Here is a 25,691-nt window from a genome sequence, read left to right as displayed (position 1 = left end):
ATCTCCCTTTCTGCTTTCGGGGTCATTTTTTTTCCCTCTGTGCTTGTTTTCTAAACTCCTATCACCCTCCCCTCTCTCTAATTTACTTTTTGTCTCCCGCTTGCTCTCTGCTGCAGAGTTGTTTACGACCCGCACATCCTCCTGTGCAATTATGAGTGTTGCTCACTGTATCCTCATCCATATGACGAGTCTGACAGGCATGTATGGAGATGGATGGTGTGAGTAAAAGAGGGGAGTGGAAATGGAGTGTGTCTTTACAAAGACCATTTTCGCCATGACATATTTCTCCTGAGAGAAACTTAAATAAGCTTAATCTGAATGGACAATTACTTGATAATTATAAACACATTTCTTTTTTTATAGAGAAACCAACACAGCAAATATCTTTTTATAAATATTTTTTCAACACTTCAGGTTTAAGGTTTAATAGAAGTTAACTGAATGCTCAGTCGTAGTAAACTGAGATTTAAGTGCACGCTCTCGTCTCTTCCACCATCTTGAAGCCTGAGTTGGGATCAAGGAATCTGCTTTACATCTTTTACATCTTTCAACTTATCCAAATGAGGCCCAAGGTAACACTTCCTCCTCTGCTGCTCATTTTAATTATGGCATTCTTCAAGGCTGTATCCTTGGCCCACTTTTGTTTTCAGTGCGCATGCTTTTTGATAGTAATGATATCACTTATCACTGTTTTATAGAAGACAAACAGTTATCTGTCCCTCTGCTATAAAAAACAAACAAACAAAACAGTTCTCTTGATAGTCCTGGCTTTGTCTTCATTATCTTCATTAAACTTTCTAAAGTTTACTGAGGATAAATCCAGTGTTTTAGTTATGTTTAGCTCTTTCAAATAGGCCAAGCATATTCCAGATATGTCAAAGAATCTTAAGTAAAAAGAACATTGTCCAGTTATGCATCTATCAGCTTGAAAAACATCCTAAAATTAGATAATTCTTATCTTCTAATGACTTGCATGCTTTTATTTAAGTCCCACCTTGATTAGTGCAGTGCTTCTTATGCAACTGCATTTTTGTTCTGGTTAGTTCAGATTTAAACTGGCACCAAAATACGTCAACATATTACTCCAGTACTAGCAAATTCACACTGGCTGGCTGTTATATTTTGGAAATGTTGTCCAAATTATACTAATGACTTTTAAAGGATTAAAAAGCCTCGATCTGAATTATAAAAATGACCTTTTGTTCCCCAATGTGCCTGGGCACTTAAATACTTGAATTGGTGAATGGGGTGCTGCTGGTTATACTTTAGACCTTTTGACAAACTGTCAAACATTCTGCTTATTGAGATCAGAATTTCATCTTCCTTATTGTCTTTTAGAGCTCTTGAACATTTAAAGCCTTCAAAAACATATAATAGGTCTCAACTGCTGGTTTTATTTGTATTTAATTTTTCTTTTATACTTTCTATTTGTATTGGGGTTTTTTTCTTTTGATGTTTATAGCAAAGTCTTGGATATGTGAAAAAAGAAAAACATTTTCTATGAAGCACTTTGTAGCTTTGTTAAGAAAAGTGCAATATAAATAAACTTTATTATTATTATTTGCCCACCAACCTTGACTTGAGAGGACATTTAATGTGACCTATGCTCACAGGCACTCAGACACACAGAAACGCACACACAGATTTAGATTACCTTGTGGTAATGATGATTATGGTTATTTACAGTCATCATCAGCCCACAGTTTTGTCAGCTGCACTTGCTGCCGGAGTTGTTTTTTTGTCTATGCACGGACTGTATTTTGAAAAAATACCTACGTTTGCCCCATGTCCTTTGAAAAGCAGGCAAGCCAATTAGAGGTACAACCACCGATATTAATTTCAACTTCCTCCCACTCTCTACTCTTTACAATGTATTTTCATTTAATGGACGGATACACAGGTTGATGACCTGTGAAGAATAAGGTAGATGTGTCCGCGAGTATGCAGGATGAATTCACTAGAGTATAAAGTGCCGAGCGGTATGTGCAGGAAGGCAGCTCAGCCTCAGACATGTCAGTATGGTGGATCCCTTTACGGGTGCTCTCAGGTAAAAACTGTTGAAATTACTCATTATCCTTCCACAGTGGTGTCTGCGCTGTGTTCTGATGTAGACAACGGAGATGTCTTTCCTGACATTGCTTGCACTGCAGGCAGCAACAAAACTCATTTCTGCAGTGTTTCTCTTTAACCTCCTCTCTCCATTACCAAAATGAGGGATTTAGAGACTTTTTTTCACTTTGTGCAACAGAAAGCATTAAAAAAAAAGGCTGTTATGCTTTTGCTTTTTTTTTTTTCATTTCCGCTGCATTTAAGAGAGAATATACCCATTAGCAGTACTCACACACTATTTAATATAATGGCTAGCTTTTCTAATTGTGTCTCCTTGAGGACAAAAACTTTCATTAAATCCATTTTTGTGCTAGAAGTACCACCAGCTGTTGGTCAGTGAAAGAAAAACTGATTTTGAATGTCCTTACTCACAAAACAAGCAATATTTTATACAGTTTCTCTGCTAGTGTCAAAAACATTAAGGCAGTTGACTTAGTGTATTCCTTTTACCAACCAATTTAGTCAACGAAGAGTTACAAGGGCTTTCAGATCACAGCCATTTGATATTTTGGTATGCACTGTAGTTCTTAGCAGATCAAACCAAAGAGGATAGACGGGGAGGGCGGGGCGTGTTTCAAATACATCTTCAGATCAGGATCAGAGCAAGAGGAGATTGCAATTAGCATGGATTAAAGGGTAGATTATAACGAGACTAATAAGAACATAAAGAGATTATTGTAGATGCTAGGAAAGAGTTATGGAGACATGGGATAGATGGACAGATATAGAGCATGGAGAGAGGGAGAGAGAGAAAAGCCACTGAGACCAGCCAATATGAGAGTACAAGGCAAAGGTGTGCAAAGCAGATATGACAGAGAGAGGAGAAGGGGAAAAGAGTACCCTGATAGAGCAAGAGATCCGAGAGTGCAAAGAGAAGGTAGAGAGACGTAATAGGAAGATAGATAAAGGAAAAGAGGCCTCTGAGACCAGGAGATAAGAGAGAGCAAGGAAAAGGAGGGCAGTGTGAGGTAGAGAGGCCTAAATATGTTGGGGGGCAATAGAGATGGGAGAAACTGGGGAGGTTCACGTAGTGTTTTGATGGATAGGTGGTTAGAAAGATGAGAAGAATTGAGACAATAGAAAGAGACAGGGGAGCCAGGCAAAGTCCCAGAAACACATTAACAGGAGCAAAGAAGAGACTACAAAGACACGCATGCACTTTTACAGATAAACGAAAGGATGAAGACAAAGAAAACAGCACACAAATACGCTCTCTGTTTCTCAGATATGCACAGAAGCTAGCAGTGCATTTATTAAATTCTCCATAGAGCTCTCAGGGCATGGCTAATGTCCCCACAGCTTCTCCTCCAGAAAAAAAGGGGGAGAAAAAGAGCAAACAAAGAGCAAAAGTCAACAATGCCCTGACAAAGACGATTTGATCAATGACTTAGTGTGAAAGCTTTTTAAAACTAAAAGTGTTTGCATGTGTTACTTTCTCCAGAACACTTTAGGTAAGAGCAGGGGCACATTTGTGTGTGAATGGGTATGCAGGATTTTGTTGGTGGTTCTTTTTCTTCAAAGACAAGTGTTTGGCAGCGTGCATAAGACATATTCTGGCCTTTAACTTTTTTTTCTCAATAATACAGGAGCTGCTCTTGTTAGAGGAGAGAGAAGAAGAATATTGATTTACATTCACACCCCATAGAGATCAATGCAGACAGCAGAATAAAAGCGTATTCTCATCCATGCATGAGTTTGTACATACTGTGAAGCAGCTCTCTGACAGACACCTGTCAGTCAGCGGGGTCAGAGAAGAAATCGATAATGACCGCTCTTATAGCTTCAGTAAGAAAGGCACAAACTAAAAGGTGACGCCTGAGACAGGTTTATGAGAAAGCCAAATAGGGTTATGAATGCCATTCTGGCATTTCAACTCAAACTGCACACCTTTCTTAAAAGCCATTATCTCCTACACTGGGGATATGAGCAGCTGAGCATATCAAGTGCCATTTTGGATCCACTGACCTTTCAGTTCCTAGTCTGACTGGCAGGGGTATGATCCCCTGATATGAACTGAGCGTGGCCCTGGTACTTATGCCTAGTATGAGCAATTTTAATGGATATTATGGGTGTTATGGACTTTAAATGGTTGTTGTCTCTGTACTTCAGACCAGTCTGGCATTACAATCAAACCACAGGCTCCTGAAATTTCTGCTTTTATATAAGGCAGACACTACACCTGTCTATTTTTTTCATTGCAAAAGGGCAATAATTACAAAGTCTAATAGTCTAACAGATACAAAAATGTTTAAACACATTCAAAATATTAAGAAAAGCGGGTTTACTGCTCTGTAAATGGCCAATTGCTTCACAGTTAAAGTGAAATATTTTCACATTCTTGTTTAATAAAGGATTTCAGCTCTTTTGCCATATTTTTTCCTTTTATAATGCATCACTAGGTGACAAATAAATACAGCAGCCACAGCACCCAGATTCTTTTACTCTGAAGCCATATTGTTGCAATATGGTTTGTCTTTGTCTAGAATATATTTGTATGCAAAGAAGTTAATGGGCGACTCAGTGACTGCAAGATGTCCAGGTCCTGTCGTTGCAAAACAAGCCCAAATAATCACCCCTCCATCAGCATGGTTGACAGTTGGTGTGAGGTGTTTTTGCTGACATGCTGTGTTTGGTTGTCACCAAGCATGGTGCTGTGCAACATCTCCATTGTGGTGCTGTCTGTCCAAAGATCGTTGTTCCAGAAGTTTTGCACGTTTTTTTCAGATGCAACCTTGCAAACCTAAGCCGTGCTGCCATGTTCTTGTTAGAGAGAAAAGGCTTTCTCCTGGCAACCCTTCCAAACAAATCGTACTTGTTCAGCCTTTTTCTAATTGTTCGGTCAGACTGGGCAGCATCACCTCATCCCCCATCACACTGAACACTGGTGCTCCACAGGGGTGTGTACTGAGCCCTCTCCTGTACTCACTCTACACCTACGACTGCACAGCCACTAACAACTCCAACATCATTGTGAAGTTTGCGGACGACACTACAGTGGTGGGTCTTATCACCAACAGTGATGAGACAGCTTACAGGGAGGAGGTCAGCGCCCTGACCCACTGGTGTCAAGACAACCATCTCACCCTCAACGTCGCAAAGACAAAGGAGTTGATAGTGGACTTCCGGAGGTGCAGAGAAGTACACACCCCCATCACCATCAACGGCGCTGCTGTGGAGAGAGTGAGCAGCTTCCGGTTTCCTCGGAGTACATCTGGCTGAGGATCTTACGTGGTCAGTACACACAAACAAAACAGTGAAGAAGGCGCAGCAGCGCCTCTTCTTTCTCAGGAGACTGAAAAGATTCGGCATGAGCCCCCGCATCCTCAGGACCTTCTATCACTGTGCCATTGAGAGCATCCTCACTGGATGCATCACCACCTGGTATGGCAACAGCACCGCCTACAACTGCAAAGCTCTCCAGCGAGTAGTGCGGTGCTCTGAACGGATAATTGGAGGTGAGCTTCCCTCCCTCCAAGACATCTACAGGAAGCGGTGCCTGAGGAAAGCGGGGAGGATCATCAAGGACTCCAGTCACCCCAGCCATAAACTGTTCAGACTACTTCCATCAGGAAGGAGGTTCTGCAGCATCCGGTCCCGTACCAGCAGACTGAGAGACAGCTTCTTCCACCAGGCCATCAGACTGCTGAACACATCATAGACACCTCAGCTTCACTACTGGAACTTCAACATTATGCACTCCACACTGTATATAAATGCCACTTGTTTTGCACATATTCAACTCTGTATATTTTTATATATTTCATTTATTATTATTATTTTTTTACTATTTAATTTGTAAAATGTGTATACACACACACACACACACACACACACACACACACACACACACACAAGGAAAATGTTTAGTATACACATCCAGAAATGCATACACTATTATATATTGTACATATATTTATTAGTTTCAGATGTAGCCATTCTTGTATTTGCTGGTTTGTGTTGTTGTGTTTGCACATTTCTGTTGCTTGTGGGCTCGCACACAAGAATTTCACTCGCATGTGCTGTGCCAGTGTGCCTGCACATGCGATGTGACAATAAAAGTGATTTGATTTGATTTATCATGAACTTTTCAGATGCTGACTGACTATGTATTGATCAGTATTAATGGCACTTAATTAGTAATAGCTTTCAGCATTACACCTTGCTTGCAAAGATTAATCTAGGTGTTTTTAATTTTTTAATATTATTTCTCAGTGTTAACATTTTAAATGTCTTTCAACTATTTGCAGTAAATTCTGTTGTTATTCATGTGTAATACATCACATTTACTGTTTTAGACACAAGACTGTCTACGATGATGCCATTTCTGAATTAGATATAACAATATATGAGTTTGGTTCTAGTCATAATATAAATATATAAAAAGGCTGCTGTGGACCCGTTTGGTTCAGTGGGACTCATTCCGAATGATCAGATTACTTGCTAAGATCAATAGTTGTAAGACAAGGATCTCACACTTTCCTGGTCCTTTTTTTATCCACTTTCTTTCTGTTTCTTGCTGTCAATACTCTTATCTCACAGTTCCCAATATGTGTCTTTTACTTCTTCTTTTCCTCTTTCATTCTTTGCTTTTACTGTCTACTGCTCATGTGTCTTTGCTTTGGGGAGTGAGTCTCCACAAAATACAGCAGAAATGATGAAAATAAAGACATTAGCTTCTCTGGATAAGAGCAGGGATAAATATATGTGAGTGTGGCTGTAGGTGTGACTATGAGCCTGTTATGTGTGCTTTTGGGATAACAAATAGATAAACCCATCACAATGAGTACTGTTGTGTGGCTGTCCCCGAGGACAGAAGAAGAACACAGCCCCGGGCCTTATCAGTCTGTCATGTCTGATTCCTCATCTCCTGTGAACATTTAGTACTTTTGTTGGGGATTTTGCAATGAAGGAGAAAGTAAGGGGTGATGATGGCTGTAAGGAGTGACACCAGAAACATGACGCAAAACATTTTTAGCATGTGTGAGTGTTTATTTATTCATCATTTTATTTTGGAGATCATCTCAGTAAATGTTAATCCAATACTTGGATCTCACTGATGTAGTTCAACTCTAATTTCTGGGTTATCATCTGGCACAGGTGTAAATGTGAGTTTGATTGGTTAACCCTGTGGCCTGTTAGGTGTGTTTCATGTTTCACAAAGCTTTTAGCTGAGATAAGCTCCAGATTAGATGAGCATGTAAAAAGATGGATTGATAAACCCTTTTTGTCTCTTGTTCTCTAGAGAATGGTTTTTGTAAATGTTGTGAATGTGTTTTTCTTAACCAAGGAAAAAATTTGCACCTTAATTGTCGCCTGTGGTCTTCCAGGACGAGTGTTTCTGAGCTGGCTGGTGCATTCATTCATTTTTCAGAGTTTACCAGATTGCTAATTTGGCCACTCCAGATGTTTTTGCCATCTCGCTGAAAGGTTTATTTTGATTTTTCAGCTTAATGATGGTCTCCTTTCTTTGCATCGACAAATTACAATTAAGCCAAATTTTCACACACAGAGGATTATCTACTGCAAATCCTAAGAGAATGCAGCACATTTTTAATCACTTTTATATCAAATTCAAAGCAGTTTTCCTGTTGTTTTGATTCGGTCAGATGGAATTTCGAATACCCACATTGATGTTTATCATATTTATGTGGGAATTGTGATAGTTTGCACTAGGGCTGTTCATATAACGATATATATCGGATGACGATATAAAAACGTCTATCGTTTTATTTTACGCTATCATTTGTTTCGTGGTGTCGCAAAATAAACTGTTTACAGCAATATTTTGTTGTTTGATGTAGTGGCTATATTAATGTCTTAAAGTTCTCTCTTTCTCTTATATTTAATATAACCACACTAGGGACGGACAAGCGCCTGTTTTTATGCATTGTGGTTAGCAACAACAACGGTAAAACCATCGCGTGTCCGCTTGTTTATGTTCCACATAAACCTATCACAATAAAGCTCAAGATCCTGTTGAGACTTTTCAAAATAAACTGAATCACGGGAAAGAGCATATTATTTACGGATGAGAATTAAAAAAGAGCCGCCAGGTGCTAAAAAAATAAACCTTAGACTCAAACGTTAGAACAGGCTTTTCCCCGCAGCACGCCGTGTAATAAATACTCACAAAGAAAACGGCGGCCGTTACAACTTATGTCTAAAAATGTATCGTTTCATGCATCGGTTAAAACACTCGACTCCAGCTACATGATGCGCAGCTGGAAACACTTCCCTGAAGTCGAGCTGCCCGAGATTCACAGAATTTACAGAAAATGTTACATTTTTGTGATTTATATCGTTATCGGGACGATAGATGTCTTAATATCGGGATATGAGATTTTGGTCATATCGCACAGCGCTGTTTGCACCTGCTTTTTAAACCCAGGACTTTTGTAGATGCAAACACATGGTCTCTGTTCTTCATATACTCACAGACATGCTCTTACACACACAAACATGCTGCTGAGCCTCATCTTGGCAGTGCCCTCTCTCTCTGCGGATCTCCGTATGAACTCCCTGCCAGTACGATTCTATCTCTCCTCCCTCACATCTTCATCCATCCATGCTGTCGTGCTCTCATCTCCCCCTCCGCCCTCTTCCTTTCGTTCTCCGCTCCTGAGTTGTTTGTTTTGGCACGGCCAAGTGAATCACACAGGAGAGTTTAACTGGCACAATACATAGCTCTCATTTCACCTGATGCCCTGCTGTTACTCCTACACATCTTCTCCTGTCTCCTCCTTTTCTCGACATACTCTGAAAAACAAATTATGAAATGGGCCAAGTGGACTTTTTTTTCTGTGAAAGCAATTTTGTGCTCTCTCCTCACCTTTTGAAAAACCTGTGTTATTATATGGTAGGGAAAGGGAGAGGCCAAGCAATGAGTTTAAGGACTAGCCGGGTGATGGAGGAAATGCACTCGGAGGCTTGGTAATGTTTACCTGGTGTAGCATAGGATTTATTTACATTTCCTGACAGACAACACAGGCACTGACTGATGTTGTGTGAGGGAATAAAAACATAACGATGATTAAAAAGAGTACAAGAAAAACATAGTTATAGGTCTGTCCCATAGCTATGATGAGCTGTCTAGAAAGTTAAAGTACAAAGGGCAGTATTAAACTCTCTCCCCTAAGGGACAACTCATTATTGTTAATTATTGTCAACAATATACACAGTTTTGTGGTATTCTGAGACTGCCATTAACCATAATGTTTAATTATTTTGTACTATTAACAGCTACTGAAGAGCAAATAGCAACCATGTATCTACAGTATTAAATGAATCATTAAAAAAATGGTAAATGGCCTGCATTTGTATAGCGCTTTTCTAGTCCTTAAGGACCCCAAAGCGCTTTACACTACATTCAGTCATCCACCCATTCACACACATTCACACATTGGTGATGGCAAGCTACATTGTAGCCACAGCTGCCCTGGGGCGCACTGCATTAGCTTGCAGCTTTTTCTCCTTCACAACTCTGATGAATTTATCTTCAGACACACTTCTTGTAAGCGTGTCTGGATGCAGTCCTTTGCATGTTTTGGTTTCTGTCACTTCTGCAGTGAACCTCTGTGACACCTACAACATAACCTATACAAGGGGCCTTGTGGTCATCTCTTGGCATTTATTATGAGATGGCAGATACTATGTTCTTTGGGGAGGGGTTTTTTCTTTTTTTCTGTCTCTCTCGCTCTTTTTCTTTTTCTTTGTACATTCCCTTACATCCATTCTAATAGTTTTAGTAAACTCCCTTCAGGAATTTGCTGACATCTGATTAATGCTATGATTATTATTCCTTATATTGAGGCTATGGCTATTATTCTTTCACTGAACCATTCAAAAATTGCAGAGAGAAAAAAGCAGACAGACATCCATAGGAGGAAGAATAGATGGTAGTAAACAGGCCAATTACAATACTTGCTGACTGTGTCAAAATTACTTGTACGTACATTTCTAGGAAATTGTATTTCAGGTTACCACTCAGGGGTTGAGAAAGGTTTGCAGTCACAACCAGGGTCCTTCATTTAATAGGTGATTAAATCTAAGAGGCAAGTTAATATATATTACGGTCGAGTGAGTTAATATTTTGTGTGCTGGAGGGTGGTGTTGCTTCCGGTGACAGCATGGAGATAAATGCTCAGTAACAAGAAAATAATGACATCCCACGGCGCACTTGTACCTTCAACACATCCCTTTTCGTGAGCTCAGTGAGTGTGATTGTTTACACCTGAGTTTGCTGAGTGTCTCAGCAAGCTGCTGCTTGATTGTCATACTGTATTTTTACTTTTTACTGATTATTGCACTTTAGAGCCTGGTGATAAACAACATTCCATTGCAGCCTGTGTATATCTGAAAAACCATGCAAAGTGACATTGAGCCCGTTTGAGCCTTGAATCTTAAGTTCATGGTACAGACATAAGGTTGCTTTCTATTTAAGCACTAACTACATTATTAAAATGACAGGTGATCAAATGCAACTTTTTGACCCCGGCAGCAAGCATCACCAAACACAAACTGCTTCTGCACAGTTTGTCTGTTAGTAGCTACTACTGTATTTCCAAGGGAGAGAAAAACATACATGCCACACTGATAAATGGAGAGAGATGTTATTAAGATTTGTTTTGTAAAAGTAAACCTTGCTCACTGCTCTTTGTATTATAATTTTATAATTTAAACCTAAATCTTACATTAAGTGTGCTCATTTGTTTTAGAGTTTACCTTAGTTTAGTTTTGGGGGAACCAAGGATGGATGTAACAAAGGGTTAAATGTAACAACATCCCCCCCCGTCCTCCCTGATACTAAATTGAAGAGCATGGGTGGGAAACTCCAGGCCTGAAGGACCAGTGTCCTGCAGGTTTTAAATATAACACCCTGGGTCAACACACCTGAATCAAATGATTAGTTCATTACCAGGCCTCTGGAGAACTTCAAGACATGTTGAGGAGGTAATGTAGCAATTTGAATCAGGTGTGTTGGCTCAAGGACACATCTAAAACCTGCAGGACACCACCCCACCACCCCTGTTGTAGAGCTTTATGAAGAAGTATTCAGATTTTATGGCAAAATCACAACTAAGAACTTTTTTTATTCGAGTGTATATTTTGATTGGTACTGATACTGCAGAAACTGGAATTTTGTAACATTATTTTTTATTTCATGTCAAAATTTAAGAACTCTTACAAATATTATGTGAGATATAAGTGCTGGAACAAAAAACATTTTTACTATAATCCCCGGACTCCCTTACATTATTCTCGCTAAATAATGTTTTATGGAAGTTTGTTGCAAAACGTATTAAGGTAAATTAGTTTAGTCTTTTTCCCAGGTTGCATATAAATACCAGGCTGTTTAGTCCAGGCAAAACTGGTCAGTTTGCAGTATTTTGATAATGTTTAAAATGATGTACCATGCTGAACTGGTTACACCTAGGGTACTGTTACTAGGTTACATCAAGGGCAGCAGACATCAGCTCATATATAAGATGATGATGCAGATTAGTTTCAGTCACTGAGTCCTACCTTTTATGCTAGCTTTATAGTGAGTAGGGGTTGGAAATCAGCTATGCTGTTTGGGTAGCATCTGCTTATATCTTACTGAATTCAGCTGGCTAAATCCATAAAGAGCAGTGAATATCAGAAGAGGAGCACAGATCACCTGATCAGAATCTCTATGCAAAGAAAACTAAAACAGATTATTATGTGCCTTATTTATAAGTAATTCTGCACCATGAATACGTCATAGGTCATCATTCTTTTATTACTCTCTTTAAAAAAAAAATGGATGTACAATGAACAGCAATTTACTACAAAACAACACATCTCTGTAAGTTCATGTTCTGCTACTTCGACAGGAGTTTGTGAACATACTCCTACTCGCTTACAGTCACTTTTATTTCACTTGTGGATGAAGCATTTTTGTCATCGACTTCAGTGAAATATAACCTCAAGTTCCCTGCTCTGTGTGTGTGTGTGTGTGTGTGTGTGTGTGTGTGTGTGTGTGTGTGTGTGTGTGTGTGTGTGTGTGTGACCTCAGCAGAATAGCGAGTCAGAAAAGAAAAATCACTATTCTGAACCAAGCTTTAAATGCAGCACCCACAGCACAGCCATACTGTGCATAATCAGACATAATTACTGGCTAACCTTCCATTATCAGCACAGCAACGGTAATTTTAAGTCCTTACTTACAGTGATAAATTAGCAGTCAGTACATGTGTGTATTTATGTGTGTTTGGTGTTTATAGAGCCCAAGCCTACATTAGGCATAGGCCCAAGATGCTTTTTCTCCTGTGATGTCTTTTTTGTGCTGTAGAAAGAGGATTGTGAGCACATTGTTATTGAATACAGGCAGTTCCTTTGTTCATGCAGTCATAAGTTTTTCCTAATGCTTAACTACTTTTACTCTGCAGTTATACAAGAGCTAGAAGGAACATCCCTTTAATTATGTGTTTAAAGTAGTCTGCCCAAGGTTTTATGGGGCCTTAGAATTTTGATTTGCGTCCCTATCACCCACCACTCACCTCAGCACCACCAGTATTAACTATAGATTGTCCATGGTTTATTGTTTATGCATTGTACAAGAAATACAATCATTATCATGGCGTGTGTGTGCTGAAAAGAGATCAAATAAACCAGCAGAGAGTGCATTTACAAAAGAAGTTATCTATTTTAATTGGTTTTGAAATGTGGTAATGTGCAAAGGGACACAAAAATCACGCAGTTTTATAAAGACCCAGATTTATTTTCTTATAATGTAAGAACAGAAAATATTTTATAAATTAAATCTAAACTTAAATAAGACATAATTGAAATACAAAATATTCATTAAGAAGATTCTATTTGATTTTTGTTTTTATTTACAGAGAACAATTGGCCCAAGATTAAAAAAAAAAACCTACCTGCCCTGTCATATTAGAAGCTAATGTGTCTGTCAACAGCAAAACTCCCTCACAGGTTTATACATGCTGACCTGGGGGAAATGATGCTTTGTCAAAAAGTCACACATCAGCTGAAGAAGCACTTTGTGAAGCGTCATGAGCTGATGTTATTGCCGGCGTTGTTGTGTTCTAAAATATATCCACTGGGGAAATATTGCTGGGGAATCAGTTGATGAATGAGGATGAGCTTGTAGCAAATTCAGATATCTCAGAGAAATAATATGTAAAACAACAACGCTGAAAGCGGGTCTAATTAAATAAAACAACTACCTAATTGAGGTGTAACAATGTCGGAATATAACCACAAAGACCCAAAAATGATTATGTGCGTTATGTACGGCTGTTATCAGAGTCAAGTCTGTGAATAGTAGGTCTGTTTCATAATGAGACAAAGTCGCTGGGACATGTTCAGGATCCAGCGATTGAGCCTAGACCCTTAGTTCAGAAAATCGTGGTTACATTTCATTACAGAAAAAGTAATTCGATAGTTATTTTACACAGAAGAAAATCTTTAACACAAATGAATGAGTGTGTTAGGTTTATGCCTTGGCTGCCCTAAAATAATAGCACTGATAATTACCAAAATACATTTTTTATTTGTGTGTGTGTGTTGGTTCATCCACTAGTGTATGCAAGCTCTTTAACTGAAATTGTGTTTTTAGTGTTAAAATATAATTATTGTTGTTATCCACAAAATTTCAAATTAACAGTTTTATGAAAAAAGCTTAGAAAATAATAAGGTACAATATTATTGTTTCATTAAGATGCCAAATTACAGTTACTTGCATTTCTAAAAAGAAAAGTTGAAGAACCTGAAGAAAAGTAGTGGATGAACATTAGGCTTTATCAGTTTCTGACTGCTCAAATTTAGGTATAAAAATGTGAATTCAGTTTTTTATTGGCCTGATAAATAACAGTACAACTTTTAGTATGAAACAGGTTTTAGACAATTAAAAATATATATTTGTGTTTTCTTGTTTTTATGACACTATACCTTCTTTTTGGTTTCAAATTTCAAGTTACTGATACTGTGAACAAAAACAACAGCAACAAAAAGTCTGTGTTTGAAAGCAGTACTTGATACTAGTACTGGGTTGTTGGCTAGATGGGTGCCATCTGTGATAACCACTGACTTAAATGTGAGACTATGAGGTCTAACTTTGACTTAAATTCAAACTTGGCCTCTCTATTGTATAAAAATACGACAATACACACACACACACACACACACACACGTGAATTGAGAGGATTGTGAAGTCTCTTGAGGAGGCACTGTTAATCCTGTTGACAATGGCTTGTCTGAACAGAAGCTTGAAGAGAGATGAGGCTAATTCTCTTTATGAAGGCAGTAACCCCACAGGTCACCAAAGCCAAACACGTAACCATTTAGACACACAATAGAAACACGTCTGTTTCTTCTTCCTGGAGTTTAGCCCCTAGTCCCACCCAAAAAAAAAAATGTAATAATACAGTATATCACACCTCTCAATGCAATTGTGCTGCATCAAAAGTCTGCTTCAATTCCCTTCTGTAAAAAATGGGGCTCGGGAGATTTCATTGTCTCTAAAGAAATTTGACAAAATGATATTGACAATGCGGCTTATTTTCCCGGAATAAAGAGGGAAACGTAATATTGTTTCATTCTCTCTTGCTGTTATTGTGATATATTGCCAGCCACCGAAATATTTACACCTATCTCTCTGCCTAGTTACTGTCCCATGCCAGAATACATTATCCGTGGAAAAGAAAACAATATTACATTTCTTATTGAAAAGCAGCGATCCTTCACCTTTTATCCACTCATTAAAAATCACACATACACGAACCCACACACACGAACGGGCACATAGAAACACAGAGAGGTGTTTGTGTGTCCACAGATGTGTTTTTGAAGTACCGACACTCACTCCAACAATTACACGCAGTGGTTTGTGCATAGAAAAGATAAATGTATGCAACGGCGCTGAAGCTGTTTTAATAGATCTGTAAAAGCACAGGTGTGATGTGTGTCTAAGTGTGCCTTCCGGTCTCAAAGGCATTTACCATCCAGCTGCATAAAACATGTTGAGCAAATGAGTTATATTCACCGTGCAGCTGCCAATTGTCACTATAATTCACATGGACGCAAAAAAAGAGCCTCAAACAGTTAAAATTTTGAACAATCAATCATCTGTAACTCTAGCAGCACAACTTTATCGCCTTTAGAAAAAGATGTTTTCATCTGTTTTGTGCACTTCTCTGTGAGGGTCACATTGACATGTTCTCCATTTCGGAAATAACCTATAGGCTTCTTTTCTGGATGTTTGTCTTCTATCCCCAGACGGGACACCCTACACGTGGTGGGTTGGCAGAGGGAACGAGAAACACTTCTACTGGGGTGGATCGGGGCCTGGCATCCAGAAATGTGCCTGTGGCATCGACAGGAACTGCACCGACCCCAAGTACGACTGCAACTGTGATGCTGATGTCAAACAATGGTGAGTCAGACTTTAAAGTTCACTGTTTCAGTTTTGCAATTAGAGAGCCATTTCTCAGTAGTTTTCAAGCTACTAAGTAGCTCTTTTTTTGTATTACATGAATACTACATGCGTCATGGGAAAGCCTTTTTCATGCATTATGCATTAGCTTTTATCTATCAAGCTTCTTGGAGACCAGTCTTCATTTTTACCCACTGCAAACTACTTTAATCTTTCTAATAACCAGGATACTACTTTTATGATAATAAGCTGAATGCATGTGTCGTAGAGTGGAAAGCTAACGCTACAGTTACTAATGAGTGGAGAATTCAGTGGTGACTTTTTTTTGCCAACCTAGATAAAAATGATTCTGTCACTTGTTATCACTAGGCTTTAGCTATAAAAACAAGGAAGTTTCACAGGGTTATGTACATACATACCACGCTCACTGGCACTTCAGTAAGGAAGAGGAGTGTTTGTTATTCCATTAACTCACCCACAGATTTTCTCACCAGGGCAGATGAATTCCTCAGACATACCTCAGACATTTAACTGCTTCTAAAATAATTGCAGTTTATATGAAATTGTAAAGGTCAGTTTGTCTATTAACTGCTTGTTATGTTTAATAAGTGCATGTTTGGTTATAGAGAAGTTCATTTTGGTATACATTCACAAGGCTTCCTACAAACAATCTCTTACCTGACAGACCGTCGATTCTTTTTATTTTTCTTACCGCATAAGCTGAACCCAAAAATGAAAAACCCACGGATTATTTACATTTTTATTTATTTATTACATTTTTGATAGCACTAAATTCGTCACTTATGTTAATGTAGCGATTGCATTAAGCTGACAGTGCAGAATCCGCCTTAACTGGACAGTGTGGCAATGTGTCAAACTTCAAAGGCTGAAGTGACTGAATGATGAATGCATTCATCATTCAGTCACTATCAGTGATGTGTTTATTTAAGAGGGGTGCTTACATCCAGAACCAACAGTTTGCGTTTTAAAGCTCTTTTAGCCAGCTGATGGATATTCTCATTAAAAGCTGTTGCATCGCTGTTTGTGAGTGTGTGTATGCATGTGCCTCCTCTTTGAGAGTAATTACTGAGCATTAGCAAGAAGAAGAGATTTAATTTGCTTTCATGTCTCCCTCCTCATCTCGAAAACTGATGAGATTACAAATAAATTTTACAGTGCCTTGTTCTCTCTGTTAATATTGTACGCATCAGTGTCTTATTGTTTGTCTAAGTTAGCTTTGAAATTTTACCAACTGTTTGCACTCATTACCCATACTTTTGGCAGCACATAGAAATGTGCAAGTGTCTATCCACACATGCTTACTCAGATGCACACGTCCCTGCACACTGTCTTTAATTAGAGTTCTCATTAGAGTTCCAGAATGCATTGGTCAGCACAGAAATGAAATTAAAATATGGTATCAAAGACAGACGGAACACATGAAAACATAATCCCTGCAGCCACTTCTGTTTGCTGGCAAGGAAGCATTACAAAAAAAACCCTCTAATATTGTACAGGAAGTCTACAGTGTTGTCTGACATGTAGGTGTGCACATTTTCACATCAATAAACACGCAAGGGCATAAGCAGAGTCTTAGAGGAAAAAAAGCAAACAGCTCAGAAGCCTGAAGAAGAGAAAGGCTGGGTTGGCTGGGTTGCTGTTTGCAAAAACACTCAGAACTCAAAACTGAACAGACTTCCATGAAGGAATGTTTATCCTCTATCAAAGCAATTGAAAGAGAATATGTGGTGAAAACAGCAAAACCTAAGGGGCATTAAGGGCATTAATGGAACTAGGGCACTTGAATTTGTTGATAATTTTACTATAGCAACAGGGTGAATACAGATACAGACATGCTCAGTTTCAGCAACTAAGTCCTGAGGTGACATGACCTTATTGTGACTGAGCAGACTGGCTAAAGACAAGAAGAAAGAGCTGAAGGTGTCTGCAGACGGTCCTCAAAGAGGATCACCTGACTAGATCTAAAGACATCTATCGATGTCTAAAGGGTGAATCTTGAAATTGATCTGTGTTAAACACGGCACACCTGTGCAGTTGTTACTACACTGATGTAAACCTACTCAAATTAAAAGTGAGACTTGATTCATTAGAGGCAATTGGATCAGACCTTAAATGGTGTTTAACCTGCTAGCTATCTAACACAGAGCCTGTGTGATGTCTCATTGCACCGACGTGAAAATAGAGCAGGTAATTCTCTGGTGAATTCACACTGTGTGAGTGAACTCCTTGTATGCAGCCTCCCTTACGCTCCCTTGTCTAAACCACATAACATGTACTGAGGTGTGAACATATCTGAAAGTGACTATTTCATGTGTGCTCCATGTAAAAAAGACCAAAGTGACAGTATTGATACTGTTTGGAAGTTTACTAATAGGCTCAGTTAAAAGTATCTTTTAAGTAGTAACCAGTACTACAGCTGGTACAGCATCTAACAGCATGAACAAAAGAAAATCTAATGCCTGTGGATAACACCTCCCCCAACTATAGACTTGCAAATGCCCACTCATGTTGTCCTACCCACATAGCAGACAGGTCTGGCCTGGATCTGGTGTCAAGCCAACCACTGCTGGCTGACTTCTGGCATGGTAAGTGGTATGTCATCCAGATATGGGCCAGGTCTGGAGTAGATGGCACTGTTTATGTCATGGCATGCCACATCTGGCCCGATTGTGGTTTGGTTTATGTGGCCCAGGCTCATAGAAAATAGGTCTTCCCCATATCCGGCATCAAGCTGGTACTTCTGACTGACTGGTGTCATGGCAGAGTGTATGTCAACCAAATGTGGGCCAGGTCTGGCAATGATGACACTATTTATGTTCCTATTTTCCTGTTAGATAGAAGACCCAAATGCCATGTTGCAATACTATACTGCTATGGTAGTCAACATTTCTTATCCAGGTTTGTGAGTGTACACTTTATCCAAAACCTAGTAACGGTTTACTCACGTTTGCCAGTGGGTGGTGGTAGCTCAAGAGGTAGAGCAGATCACCTACTGATCGGAAAGTTAGTGGTTCAACCCCTGGCTCCTCCAGTCTGCATGTCAAGAGTAAGAATGTGGTTAGGAAGCACTCTGTTTAGAGAAAGTGTGTGATTCAGTGAATGTGGCATGCTGTACTCAAGAGCACTTTGAGTAATCTGGGAGAGTAGAAAAGCACTATATAAGAATCAGTCCATTCACTGTCCGAACAGAGTTTCATCATGTTACTTTCGCACTATTATGTTCTGGCACATGTTGTTATTACATGGCTTGATTAAGGTACATATTAGGCTGACATCTGGGGCCAGAGCTGAAACTGTTCTGGGCCAGCACAGGACCACCAGTATGTCCGCAACTGGCCTTGTGCTGGCCCATGTGTGGGCCACCTCTGGCAAACCAGGTCTGGGCCACCAAAGGGCCATCATTCTTTGTGGTTCTTTGGGCCATTGTGTGGGCCACATCTGGGCCATACCAATTTTGCCATGTGGATACATGTATGAATACTCCTATGTATATAAACAACTGCAATACCTTTGTGAGATTATTATGTACTTTATACAATTTACCCTATCTGATGTTTTTCTGAATCGATTTCTTTTTATATTTAGCTTTCCCTTCTTCATTTCATACTCAAAATCACTTACCTGAGATGTGTCACCTCAACGCTAAGGAATTGTTTATGGAAAATCATATTGACACATTTGTGAATAGTGTCTGGCAGATATTTCCGCAGTTATTTCATTGTTTGTTTGTTTTTATTGTGCTCTTAATAAACTCTAAATTGAACTGAATAGAAAAATGTTTCTTTCACAGCAAAAGATATAGTAAGGTGAAAAGACCATAATTCCTTAACCTCTATGATTTTTTCCCAAATCATCCTATAGGAGAGAAGATTCTGGTCTCCTGGTCTATCAAGAACACCTGCCAGTCAGCCAGGTCGTGGTGGGCGACACCAACAGGTCAGGCTCTGAGGCCAAGCTAACTGTTGGACCACTCCGTTGTCAAGGAGACAGTAAGTGTTGTGTCATTTAAAATACGATGGCGCCAAAACAGCTGCCTTTACTCATGTGAGTGACAGACAGCTGGAAAACGATTCCAACATCACGAATGAGTATTTACTTGGTCCAAAAATCAAAGTCATAACTGCTGACATAAAAGTGGTTGAATGGACTGTGTGCGAGGCACTGGGGGGCTTCAAGCTGTTGAAAGTTCAGTTAATGAGTACAGATAAGCAGATACACTGAAAATTAATTGGAAATAAGTAAATAATTTTTTCTCCCCATAAACTACATTTATAGGGGTAAAAAAAGAAAATTCATTTTCCAAATAATTGATAAAGGAAATAATTATTACAGCTCTTATCCGACATATGGCAGCCAACAAGTGGTGTTAGTCAACTTTTTATTTAGTTTAATATTTGTTACTGATTTATATTGAAGAAGGCTGCACTATTATATTCAGAAAACAGCGTGATTAAGTTTTTAGCAGCAATGTAGGTAATTTCAGGCTAATCCACAGTATTTTGGAACAGACAGCAGGGCTCCGTAGAGAGGCACAGAGGTGTACTCTGATTAAAGAGAAACTAAAAGGTCAATAGAGTATCCAGGAGCTAAATCACACGGTGTGAGTCATCTGTATGGTTGTAAAATGAACTTTAAACTCAAGAGGAGCCTACACAGGATGGGGAAAGCAGGCGTGAGCTTTTTGGATTCACCGCAGGGTTAAAATGGGCCTTTGAGTGAAGCACAAGGACGGCTGTTGCAGCAGACTAAATGAAAAAGAAATATGAGCAATAATGACCATCTCCAGGTCGACTGCGGAAAGGAAGAGATTTTATTTTCTCAAAAATTCACAGCTGGTTGCTGAAGAATGGCTGCATAACATTTGTGAAGGGCTCACGAAAGGTTGAATCAATTCCTCTTTTGACACTGTATGTAACTTCTGAAGAGTTTGTGTGCTTGTTTCTTTATTTGATGTTAAGCAGTATGACATTTTTAGATAGACAGTTAATGGTACTCCAGCAGAACTTACACTGGAATAGATACATATTCAAATTATAGAGATCCCATTGTGCTTACAACAAATGCCACCAGGCTGTACATGATATTAGCAGATGAAGATTGTCTAATGAAAGATACAGATTGCACTGTAATGTCAGGTGAACCGTAATAGAAACGTCAACACAGGGATAAAGCGGGTAGTGCCGATATTGCCTGGTGAATGGAACGAAACAACCCAAAACAAATAAGATCGCTTGTCCTTGTCTTTTCCGCTGAATCGGCCTGAAACCAGATTGAAACATTTAAATTCAAACAAGTATGAATGAATTAGCTTTCAAAGAATTGCATTTTCCTGTAGCAACTGGTGAAGTGGCAGGTGATTGACACAATTTGGAGCAACATTTTTAAGGTATGCCCTGTGGCCTACAGCCTTTCTCAATCCCGCCTTTGTTGTGGCAATTTCTGTAATAGGTGGAAATGACTCATAAAAAGCCAGCCAGTGGCAGCCGCCGTCATCACTGTTGATGTATTCACTTACGTTATGAAAGAGAGGAAAAGTGAAAGGTTTGTGTAGTAGTAGCGAGCAAAGTGCCAGGAAACTTAGATTGATAGCTGGCTACCTTTATACACTCACGGTTAAATTACTACCTGAATTGGCTATTTTAAGTGGCAGGTGCAATGTGTGCAATTCACTGGAGCTGCAGTTCAGCACAACAGCTATATTTGTTTAAGGCTGATAGGACCTGAAAGAAACTCGAGGGGTCAGTAATGGGTTTATACAGTCACCTAAAAGCAAGCAAAAAAAAAAAAGTGACAGTGTGGTGCAGTCACACAGTATATAGGGAGCTTTATTTAACCATAACAAATTAAACGAATGGTAACTCACACAAACATCAAAAATCAGTATGACAGGAAGGGCACTTTGTTCATCACTATCTTTGGCTTCCTCATGTGGAAGAAATATTTGCCATTTCTTCATCCTGAACCCCAGTGGAAATTAAGCATTATCAGTGTGTCTTTGACTGTACAATACATCCATTGTCAGTCAAACTTTTGCAAAGTACCAAACCCTTTTTTGACTGTTTGCTGCTGATGGTTTGAATAAGGTCTTAATTAAAAACTATCTTCAGAGAGAGCAAGAGAAAACACTTCATGCATAGCAGAGTACAATTGAGCACATTGTCATTCTGGGTTTGCACTTGAGTCTGAAAATAGCACATTGCTTATTCTCGCAGTGTGCAAATCATTCACAGAACCTGTTGTTTTATCTTGATTGTCTTTCTATTTTGGAATCTTTCTTTATCTGCCTCTGCATATGTGTGTTTTTGTGCGTGAACGCACTCGCATTTTGTGCTAATGTCTATGTGTGTGGTGAGATAAATGCATCTGAACTCCGTTCAAAGCTTTTTCATCTAAGCACTCATCCTTTTATTCCCTTCAGTCAACTCCCGGTAGTTTAGGTTGTTGCTCAGGTAAACATCAGGTGTCAGATCTAGCAGAACACTCACACCTACACACAAACACACAAACTGAGAGGCACTTTAATCCTTGCTGTTTCTCTTCCTGTCTGTGCTTCTAATCAGTGTTGGCGCACTGCTCTCATTGGGACTTTGGGTCAGTTGGAAGATACACACATATTGTGCAGAACTATGATATTGACCACGTCCCGTTTCATGCAACCTGGGCCAGTTCACTTTGTCCGCATCTTACCTGCGATATGTGACTCCTGTAGTGTGTACCGAGTTTCTGTCAGATCAGCACGGATCAACTGCGCAGTATAGCTGTGATGCAGCTGTTTACTCTGTAAATTCAGAGGTTCTGTAACACAGTGGGCTTCAAGATAAACTTAGAAAAGTTAAATGGATAATGGAAATGGTATTCTAATGGTGTAAGCTTTCACTACATTAAGGCTTAGCTGTCATTATGAGAGGATATTCAGTGGCTTTAGCCACCATGATCCCTGCGAGCCAGCAGGCTCTTCTTGTCAGCTTGTTGAGATCTGCCACTGCCTTATTTCACAAACGCACATCTGATGTATTTTTATATTTATGGTGTGACCGGTTTGTGATACTGGCCTAAATAAAATGCTAAATAAATTTGATTCAAACCATCATACTGTAATATGATACTGATTTTTATTTGCATTATTCACATTTTTGGGGGCTATGTACCTTTGTTCTGAGATTCCCCCAGGCTTCCATGTGCATAGCTGTGTGTTAGGCATCAAGACCCAAACACAAGTAGAGCACTTGACTTTGATAAGGCTGGGTACTTCATGAAAGGAAAAGTGGTTCCAAAGCAGCTTGCAAGAGCAGCAGCACCTGTTGACAGGTTAAAGCAACTTTAAAAGTATATCCTACAATCTGTCACATGTGTACCACTAAAACTGTTTGGTGGCCCCATGTACAACCTTTTTGGATGAACCCAAGGAGTAATTTTGTTTGCTTAATATGGCCCAGGTCTGTATTGTGACCTGAACATGAAGCAGAAAACTGTAAAAAGCAAGCGCATCTTTTTTTCTTTAACGCAGAACAAATGAACCAATATACGAGTTTAAAGGCAACCTTAATTTCATTCCACTTTTCTAAATGTATTATCCACTGAGCAATTCAAAACAGAATGAACTCCTCAATTATGTCTGTGAAGGTTCTCAGTCATCCAGGTAATCGTAGTCAAAGGAGATTGCAAAGAAAAGCGTCTGGACTTCTTTAAGTTGCTTGAAGACGTTTCGCCTCTCATCCGAGAAGCTTCTTCAGTTCTAAGGTCAAATGGTGGGGAGTCCCAGATTTAAACCTAGTGGGAGTATCCCCCCACAGAGGGACAAAAGGACCCACTGATGATCCTCTAATCGCCTGACCCAAGATGTGAAAATGGGTGTGGGTCCCAATCAGCCAGGGTTTCGGGTGAGCTCATTGTGAAACCTGGCCCCACCTTATCATGCTACATAGGGAATGACAATGGCAGACACAACAACATTGTCATCCCCTATGTAGCCGATGTATCAGAAAAATTCAGGAGAGTTTTCTCCAAGCACGACATCCCAGTGTATTTCAGACCCAGCAACACGCTCAGACAAAAACTGGTTCACCCGAAAGACAAAACTCCAAAACACAAACTTAACAATGTGGTGTATGCTGTACAGTGCAGCGAGGAATGCCCAGACCTCTACATTGGAGAGACCAAACAGCCACTTCACAAGCGCATGGCACAACATAGAAGAGCCACCTCCACAGGACAAGACTCAGCAGTCCATCTGCATCTTAAGGATAAAGGACACTCTTTCCAGGATGCCAATGTTCACATTTTGGACAGAGAGGACAGATGGTTTGAAAGAGGAGTGAAAGAAGCCATCTATGTCCACTGTGAGCGACCATCTTTGAACAGAGGCGGTGGTTTACGACACCAACTCTCTGCCATCTATAATCCAGTTTTGAGTTCCCTCCCCAGACGCCTTAACACCCACTCACATCCTGGGCCATCTGATCTCAGGAATTCGCATGATAAGGTGGGGCCAGGTTTCACAATGAGCTCACCCGAAACCCTGGCTGATTGGGACCCACACCCAGTTTCACACCTTGGCTCAGGCGATTAGAGGATCATCAGGGGGTCCTTTTGTCCCTCTGTGGGGAGAAACTCCCACGGGGTTTAAATCTGGGACTCTCCACCATTTGACCTTAGAACTGAAGAAGACTCTCGGATGAGAGGTGAAACCTTTTCAAGCAACTTAAAGAAGTCCAGACGCTTTTCTTTGCAATCTCCTCCTCAATTATGTTATATCTGAGAGATTGCTTCTGTCACTTCCAACTTCCCTTTTTTTTTTCTGTCGCCTAAGGAAAAATACATTAACATACTAAGAAAGGAAACTAATATTGGTATCTGTGCTGTAATGTAACAAAGCACCAAAGTGGTTTTGGGGCAAATAATATCCTTTAGAGAGGAAAAGTAAAAATGGATTTAATCTATAGTGCAAGACGGCATGATCATTGCACTAATAATTCTTCATAAACTCTCTATTGACTGCTCATTTTTCAAACTAAAGGAAATAAAAGAATGGAGCTATGCTATCTCAGCGGGCTGTGCTTTAGAGATAGTGCTGGATTTAAAACTACAAAGGAATTTAGCCAAGTATACCACAGATATCAAGTATGCCACAGTTAAACATCACGCACTGGATATTTCGCTGTCATTTTTATCTCTAACAGCCCGTCCTCCGGCAGACAGGAAGTGGCCTGGTTCTGTCGAGGGTGCAGAACATGACAGAACACCTGCCCTTCTTTCTCCCTGGTGTCACACCCATTATGGTCCCTTCATCAACAACCCGGTGCCAGTCACTAATGTCCCTTCATCGCCGAGCTGCCAACATACAAACAAACCATGATTTAATGACCCATGACATCACATCTGTTTGTGTGTGGGGGTCTGAAAGTGTGGCAAACACAATTAATAAAGATGGATTCTTCTGTCACTTGGACGGCGCAGTACTCTCTTTGTCTTCCTTGTTATCACCGCATGTGTCTTTGTGGGCGCAAGACAAAGTGAGACATCTTCTTTTATATTGAGTGACCAAATTAACAACCTTTACAATGAAGATGACTTTGAGGTATGTTTGCCATAGTGCCGGCCAAGACACTGCAACATGGAGCATACATTATACATTGGCCCATTAAGGCATATTAAATGTATATTAAAAATTTCACACGTGAATAGGTCCCACGCATATGATTGATGCTTCTCATACTGTGCATGGAGCTATGTCTCAGTAAGAGCAATGATGATTGGCTGCCATATAATGGGTTTTCATAGGCAAATGACTAATGTCTTGAGCAGTCAGGAAAAGTTTTAGCAAGGAGGTACTTGTGTGTCTGTGTGGAAGCACAAAGACACACTTTTGTGTGTGCGTTTGTTTCTTCTCTTTTTTTTTGTGGTACGCACAGGAGCAAGTTAGAGTGGACTTTGTCTCTCTCTCTCTCTCTCTCTCTGCTTGTGTGTGTGTGTGTGTGTGTGTGTGTGTGTGTGTCTAGCTATGTGTGTATGTGTGTGCACACACAGATAAGGTTGACCCAAAAATCCTTCATTAGTTTAATGGCAGCCTATACAGTCACAGGGAGACAGAGAGAAATTAGTTCCATTTATTGATGTTAAAAGGGTTTGGACATTTTAATAGATGGAA

The 25,691-nt window shown here is 39.7% G+C and overlaps 1 protein-coding gene across 2 annotated transcripts in view; it reads left to right on the top strand.

The window, feature by feature from the left end:
* cntnap2a (contactin associated protein 2a) overlaps positions 1 to 25,691 on the top strand; it is a 385,507-nt gene that overhangs the window by 298,102 nt on the left and 61,714 nt on the right. For both annotated transcript variants that reach the window (XM_005912066.2, XM_005912065.2), the window contains exons 16-17: positions 15,367 to 15,523; positions 19,406 to 19,533. In XM_005912066.2, the coding sequence (XP_005912128.1) occupies positions 15,367 to 15,523; positions 19,406 to 19,533 (285 nt within the window). The remainder of the gene's footprint in view (positions 1 to 15,366; positions 15,524 to 19,405; positions 19,534 to 25,691) is intronic.

The sequence above is a fragment of the Haplochromis burtoni genome, unplaced genomic scaffold (assembly GCF_018398535.1).
Source record: "Haplochromis burtoni strain Fernald_Lab_line unplaced genomic scaffold, NCSU_Asbu1 Contig_1, whole genome shotgun sequence".
Lineage (NCBI taxonomy): Eukaryota > Metazoa > Chordata > Actinopteri > Cichliformes > Cichlidae > Haplochromis > Haplochromis burtoni.
The sequence above is the reverse complement of the archived record's forward strand: the minus strand, read 5'-3'. Positions and strand labels throughout refer to the sequence as shown.